This window comes from Echeneis naucrates, chromosome 3 (genome assembly GCF_900963305.1).
Source record: "Echeneis naucrates chromosome 3, fEcheNa1.1, whole genome shotgun sequence".
In the NCBI taxonomy this organism is placed as follows: Eukaryota; Metazoa; Chordata; class Actinopteri; order Carangiformes; family Echeneidae; genus Echeneis; species Echeneis naucrates.
The window spans coordinates 13767375-13775331 of record NC_042513.1 but is presented as its reverse complement, the minus strand read 5'-3'; the positions used below and the strand labels follow the sequence as shown (position 1 = coordinate 13775331).

At 42.5% G+C, this 7957-nt stretch overlaps 1 protein-coding gene across 1 annotated transcript in view; it reads left to right on the top strand.

Moving 5' to 3' along the window:
• The first annotated feature begins 513 nt into the window (after positions 1-513).
• The window catches only part of nav2a (neuron navigator 2a), an 82756-nt gene continuing 75312 nt past the window's right edge, over positions 514-7957 (top strand). Inside the window, exon 1 of the mRNA XM_029497427.1 lies at positions 514-650. Within this exon, the coding sequence (XP_029353287.1) occupies positions 600-650 (51 nt within the window). The 5' untranslated portion in view covers positions 514-599. The remainder of the gene's footprint in view (positions 651-7957) is intronic.

Here is a 7957-nt window from a genome sequence, read left to right as displayed (position 1 = left end):
CACCAATCATCTCTCTTTTGTCCTTTTTCCTCACTGTTTTTGTCATACAGGGGTTTAACTGTCGGGGGAAGGGTGATAGAAGGTTAAGAGGTCTGTCCTTTTCTCTTTCTTTCTCCTCCCCATTTGACCGATGTGGTCCATTGAAGAGCAATGGCATAATGTGTTGCCGTGGGCAAGGGAGGAGGGGAAGTGGGGATCCACTCCTCCTACTCCTCGCAGTGCGTTTGGTTTGGCTGCTTCTCAGGGCTGCAGAGGCCTTGGTGTCCTGCGTTTATTTTTCCCTCCTCCATGTCTCAGAGTGGGTGGAGGCTGGAGGCTCCAAGCTTCCCCCCCTCTTGCATCTCAGGCACACAGAGACCTGCTGGGGCTCAACCAAGCAACAGCTATACCATTTCCTCTGGATCTACATGCTGCACTTACTCAGACTGCAGCTACTTCTCCTTTCTTTGTGAATTTTCATACATTCTTTCAACTCTGTCTCTTGGGTCCAGATTTGTCTAGACCTTATTCTGATGGCTTATATTTTGGCCTGGCTGGCCAACTGGCAGGTATCCTCACTGTGAGGCAGGTGCCTGAGGAAGGAAACTGCAAGAAGCAATATGAGTTTGATGCTGTGTCGCTGGGAGCAGAACAATTTCTCCATGAAACTGGTAGGCTGAACACTTCCAGGTCACCACAGAGGTCAGACACTAGGGGGCTGTTAAAAACTGGTTCATTTCAATTCTTTTCCACGTTAAAATAAAATATGAAGTGACATCTCTACAGGCTTTTTATCCGTTTTTCACAGTCCTTATATCATTACAATGTTTCAATTTTTTATCCTGCTTTTCTTTGCTGACGCTGCAGCTTTTGGACATGTTTCTCCTAGATTTATGTTTTTTTCCACTGTGTGTTTATGTATCAGTTAAAATGCTTGTCTCATCATCCTAAAGCCGAACACTAACTGTGGTGTTGGATTTCAGGCATGCAATGGATTAACAGCAGTAGTTTTAATATCAGAGGAAAGTGCTGAAGGCGAGCATCCTGGTTTTTCCCCTCACCTGATACTCGATTCACTTTGATGTCTGCATGGAAAGTTAAAATAGGCTTAGCAGGGACACAAGGCAGAGTTTTGCCACACATCTGTGTGTCTGTACGTGTGTGTGTTTGTATTCGCCTTCCACGCAATTTTAAGAAAAGGAGAGTCTGTGGTGTTGCTTTGCTGCCCACTGTTTGCCGTGATGTGCTGCAAGTACAATGCTGCAGGGATGGTAAATATTCAACAGGATCTGGGACTCTGTGATTAAAAAAAAAAAAAAAAAAAACTGTGTGGGTCAGGTGCATTGAGACCATGTGGTGCAAACAAATGAGAAAAAGGATCTTTGTAATAGCTGATGTGTATGATAAAAGGAGGAAGCAGTAGATTTAATAAAAGTCATTTTGTATAATGAGCACCCTGTTGCGTTTACACATAACACAGGTGGATGGGATACTCTCTCTTTCTCTCCCTTGGCCTCTTTCTCTCAACCATGGTTCTTATCTGGATCTGCTATAAGCACACAGAGGAAAGGGAGATGGAAGCAAAGGAGGTTATTACCAGAGTCTAGAGATGAGACGATAAGGAGGCTAGTTTAATTACGCACTGCTAACCTCAACGCGGCATGACTGACAAGAGGCCGATGGGTCATGGGGTCAGTGTGTGTCTGTGCTTGCGTGTGTGGGAGAGAGAGACGGGGGGGTGTAGGCAGGCACATTCGAACATGTGTGCACACTTCAAGAAATTAAAGTGACCTTCATTTTTTATTATGAAGTGTAGTCAATTCCCACAATCCTCTCTGCTCTAATATATGTCTATTGATTATTAGATTGTCACGGTCCTTATGTCAACATGTGGCCTGTGCAGCATAAATCAGAATGTATGATTTATGTGTTTAATCCTGCTCAGAGAAGTGCATTACACAAAGCAGAGGGAGGAATGAATGGAACTGTGACTGTCTTACTGAGACAAATGTGGTGTGTGTGTATGTGTGCAGTCATAACAGATGACTACGACACATAGTAGCCACAGCAGGCATTTAACATCTGTTTTGTTTTGGTTTGTTTGGTTGTGTGTGAAAAGTTCACTTCAGGTTTAAGTACATTTTTTTGAAATGGCGTGGAGTGATCAAAGACAACAAGATGTCGCAGGAACATGCGACAGCTTGACTACCTCTGAAACTTTGGCAAACAAAAAGAGGAGATTAGATGCAACAACAGTCTGTGGCCAGATTCTAACTAGAAATTCAGGAGGTGTGTTTGATTCCTCTAACCCCCTAGAAAGGGGATGTTTTGTGTTTGGATTCTGGTCATCTTTGGGTGTTGGATACTGCGATTTGAAAGTAATCATAACATGCAGGTCTGGAGCTCAGCAATAAACAGAAGACTTTATTAGGAGTAAAGTCAAGCATATTGTGTGATTACACTATAGTGTGAAAGTCATTGGTGGTGCAGTCCTACACAGAGAGCTGATTTTTATAGAGCAGCATCCTGAGGGAATCCAGTTTTGATCACTGCATATGGCATGTTCTTTCATAAAGTCAAGCTAAGGCTTCTTTAATAACTCTTGCAGTGCTGATGTGCCGTCATGTGCATCAGACTCCAGGTGTCAGGATCTGCTCTGATCAGATATTGCATGCCATTTCAAGTCCACAGCAACAGAAGTACCAAATAGGGGATTTTGCAGTCTTGTATTTGTGACTTAATATTCTCATTTGCCGGATTAGCCTCTGAATACTTGGGCATTGTCGGGAAGTCAGCGTAAGTAGCTTACACAATCATTATAAAAACAACCTTTACTGGGTGCAATTTGAGGATCAAGTAGGTTGATGTATCACAATGGGAACGGGCCGCACAGTCTCTTGGCTTCCTGATGGATGTCGCTATTTCCTATACACTCAACAGCAGATGTCTGGCCAAGTCATTTTGTCTACCATGTGCCTGGTATGGCCCCAATGCCTCGCAAAGCCACACGTCTTTCATGTGCCAAAGCAGAGCAAGCAGAGACATGAGGGCTCATTTAGAGCTGGTCTGTTTCAGCTTTCTGCGGGCAAAAGCCACTTGAGAGGTTGGTGTGTGTACAACAGAGAGCAGAAAGGGGTGGATAGGGTGTAGCTGCCAGGGGCCCCAAACACCAAAAACCATCCTTGGTTCCTCCTGCTGGGGGCAGACAAGAAGGAGAAGCGGCTGCAGCTGCAGTGGTGATGGAGAGGAGAGAGTAGGGGAACGGCAAATGACTGTTTGTGGCTCCATAAGATTAGCATAGGAAGAACACGCAGCTTATGTGTTTACACATAAATTCATTTCAAATTTTTTTTGTCTCACGCTTGATAACAGAACAGTGGCTGATGGCCCCTGGATCTCCACAGCACACACTCAACTCAGGAATTACATCTACAGACACAAGTTCTGCTTGTGCTTTCACTCATCTCCTCTTGAATGGGGAATTAGTTCATGAAATTACATTTGTTTACAGATCAACAGGGATACTTAATACTAAATCAAACACTGGAGTGGAGAAATGAATTAGATAAAATAAGACTATGGAAAAAAGCATCACACAAAAAAAACTAACACCATTGGACCTTCTAGTATCCTGATGCAATTGTGTCTTGTATTAAGAAGCACAGCAGCTGGCAGAGCAGACGGATGTTGTCATATCATACCAACCAGGGACACTGATTTCCCAGAAGCCATCTGTCTGTCTGCTCGTGTTCAGAGACCTGGGCAGATGACGATGTTGACTTATTCTAACTGATATTTCCTGCATTCACAGTTAATTTCTTGGTTCACGCTACATGTCAGGCGTAGCAAAGAGATGCAACATACTCTGACAAGCAGGAGATTATCACCCATCACACCTATTTACCACTATTCTATATACTATTATCTATTGTGCCAGTGCATACATCTGTCCATCCATCATTCTCCCACCAGCCATCTGTTAGCCAGCCCAGACTGGGTCAGAGGGGGTGTGTTGCCACATGTCAGCCCTCAGCCAGCAGCAGCAGCATGGAGTGCTGCTGAGTCCTTATTGACGTGACTGAGCAACGGTCCTGCTGCAGGAGTGGTCACCTACAACGCACACACACTTAAACACCAATTGTTAAAACAGACACAAAGGCCAAATCCTTTGGATGCATAGGCTCAACACACCACTCCAGTCTTGCTTTACTATGTTGAGTAAAGGCGTAAAATGCAACAAAAGATCATTTTAAGAACCAGGGTCGGCCTCCATGTAGGAAAATTTTAAAATGTCATGGCAAATGGCTTAGAAAAGTTGAGACTTAATAGGATTTGTTATCCGTTATCAAGGTGCAGAAATTCTTTAACAAGCGCAAGGACGAACTATGCAACAGTATCACACAATGGGGAGATAGCACACGATGATGGTTATACTATTTAAAGCTTTGTCAGCCATTTAACAAACTATTAAAAAGGATACTGCAAGTTCAAGCACTTTGTGTCACACTGAAATTACTGCCCCCTTTTTGTTTTAACCCCAGTCCCTTACAAAATATATATATATATACTGTCACTGCTTGTAATTTTTTTCACATCTGCTGTCATATTCTTGATATGTACCTCTTCAACAGAGTACCACTGATGCTGAAGTGCAGCTTTGTTCCCATGTGAGAATTTACAGTACATCAGCCTGTAAACACGATGCAGCATAGTTTCTGATTCAGCAAATTACTGTACCAGCCAGGAATAAGTGAAGGTGGCTCAATTCAACCCTGCAAGGCAGATCTGAGACCTCCCGGGTGTCAGTGTGTGTGGGCATGCTCTCTAATGTACAGCGCCAGGTGTGTTGCAGGAAAAAGACACTGTAGCGTTCTGTCAGTCACAGCAGGAACACACAGGAGAGACATCCATCACATTTATCCTGTGTCTTGGAAAAAGGGGGTGGCTACCAGCTGTGGGAAATAATGTTTTGGTTACTTGAAAACTTGTGTATTTCTCCCTCTTGGCAACTGACTCTACAGGCTGACTGTGCTACAATGCAGATCAGCAACATTGCTTAGAGCAGTTATCTCCAATTGTGAAGCTACAATGAGCGGTACAGTAAAGACAGTTGTCTGTTTGCTTCATGTGCTTAATTACAGTTCACTAAAACATGGAGAGGCCCATTCATGTTGGTGGTCTATACTAGCAGAAGAAGTAACTGACTCCGGTTGTCTGACTCAGAGTGAATGACATCCAGAGAGAAAGAGAGAGAGAGACAGAGATTGGGGGGGCTAAAGTGCATAAGAATGTCTGAGGCTTCACTATGAAGCAGTCTGAAGGGGAGAGGTGAGAGAGGGACATGCCCTGGTCATACAGACGAGAAGACAGGCAGACACAGAGAGCTGTTCCAGAGGTGTGACCGGACAGGAGGATCATCAAATAGCTCCCCACTTGTCTTTTGTATTTCTGGATGTTTCTGGACTCGCAGTTGTTTGATTCATCAGTAAATTATCTTCATTGAGCTGATAAGCATGGAGCACGGGGTGCTCAGGGTGCCGGCCAGGAGCTACAGCCGCTTCTCTTGCAAGAACTACAAAGTGGTAAGAACCTAGATAAGGCCTGTCAACCTGCTGATGAACTAAGAGAGATTTTACTTTGCAGTAATTTGAAAAAAGATAATTTCCCTTTTCATCTTGAAACTGGACAGCAGCCTTGATGTGAATAGACCAACTACAGTGAAGATAAAAACATTTGTATCTACACCAGGTGTTAACCGAAGGGACATGGTAGTTATGAAAGAAGCAGACTTAAGAGGAAAGGTCAGCCTGAAATAGAAATATCTTGGTTAGAGTCAGCTCGGCAAGAACAGCCAGGAATTATTTTAGATCCCTCCCTCTACCCAGCCAACAGAAGCAGGTAACAGACAGAGCGAGCTCAACCGATGAATTGGATCTGACTTTTGGGATTTTGCTCTACCTCATAAATGCCTTGATGTCCGAAACACGGGGCCTTCATCTTAACTGGCTCTGTGCTTAATGTTCAAAGGTAGATTTCCTTGAAAAGGTAGAAGAAAGCCCTGTTATTGGAGCATGCCTTTTGTAGACTCAGCATTCGGTTCGGTGCCAGTACCTGAATTATAATGAGAGTTATTTAAGTTCTGGCTCGCTCTAAACGCTTATCGTGAGAGATAGCACTTTATAGCAGCTTTGGTCTTTCTGCTTTCTGTTTATAGTTCTTATTGATGTCAGTAGATTGGTTCGTAATAGTGTGTTAAGTGCAGCATGTTTTAGGTTGCTTACTGAACCCTGGAAGTAATAAGGGTAATAGTCCTTATGTTATCAACATAATTGTTTTTGAACAGCCCTTTGCTCTCAATGTATATGAGAACTGTATTTCAAAAAAAAGACCTGAGACGCTGTGTATTGAGCCCCTGCCTTGTGGTTTTATGCTTGAAGCTCAGATTGTCCTCAACATAAAATAATAAAATAAAATGGCAATTCACCATTGTCAATCTGTCGATAGGTAGACAGATCAAATGCACCGTTTCCTTTTTCTAATTGTGTTTCGTTATTGTAATGTGTCGCCAAATTTCACTCAGTTGAGGTAGTTGTCAGAGCAAATGTGCTTGTTTAAGATCTTGAGGAGTTATTCCATTAAGTTTGAAAAGGCTTGTATGTATTTTGTGTTATTTACAAAAAAATCTTAATCTTTTAAATCTTGTCAATCATCACAAGGTACAGTAGGTGGTCTGAGTTTGGAAATTTCATAGGACTCTTCTGTTTATGGACATCTGGATCCAGCTGAGCATAAAGCTGCAAAACCAAAAACTGAGCTCAGGTATCAGATGAGAAAATGGCCATTTGGGGGAGCCTGAGGGCAAGTGTTGCATGACAGGACCAGAAACTCAAACACTCATCACATTTACAACAAACTTGTAAATAGGAAACAAATGGGATTATCTTATTTTAAAAGAGGATAACGCCTTGAATGTTGTGCCACAGTGTGGGCCAACCAAAATAAAGGACCCATCACCATTAGTTCTCAGTCGAGAGCTTTGGCTGAGGACCTCAGGCTGTAACCAGGTTCGCATGGTGACAGAGGAGCTTAGATGTACCTTGGTACCCATCCAGAGGGGGGCTTCAAATTCAAAGATGATAGGCCAATCAGGAGATGGTCTTTTTTTTTTTTCCTTCTTCTTCTCAGCTGCAATAAACAAAAGTGAAGAACTCATGTATCCATTCAAGTTGAGCCGGTTACCAAAGGTGACGGCAATACCAGTGTTGGAGATGTCCCAATAAAACAGAAAGATTAACAGCATTGATATTTTCTACAATTAGCAGCAAACCAGCAGATCATTTATCACAAGAATCCAGTTTCTCCACTGTGGTTTGCCCTGAATCTAAACTGGAATGTCTGAGTCTGTTTAATTTGAAAGAAACTAAATAAATAAATAAATTCAGTCAATTTCCTTAAAACCTTTGAGGCAGTTTGGAAATTGGTTCTAAAATTATCCCGTAGACTCCTGTGTTCTTAAAATAAGGAGAAATGCAGTTCCTCGGTTATGAAGAGAATATATGAGCTGACAACTCCATGTACGTCTTTGAAAAAGCATCCAGGCATGATGCTGAGAGCACATGAAGTGGGCTTTATTTTCTTAATCACCTCCGTGGGAATGATGGAGTGGTTGTGTATTTATATATGTCCAGATACAGCTTTGAAAGAAATGGCTGTGTCCTGTACAGGCCATTTCTGAAACTCTGTTGATGAAGGTTAAAAAGTCTTTGAATTTCTCTGGGAAAGAGACTATTGATGTTTCTCTGAGCCACTGTAGTGAGGTTAATACATTTTTTTTCACCTGGCATTTATCCTTGTCCTTCCATTAATCAAGGTGCACTCTCTTAATGTGGGGATTTTGAAGGAAAACTTGAGATTTACAAAGTCAAAGTAATCCAAAACCTTTAACTTTTTAAATGTTTCACCCAACAACAATTGTGTG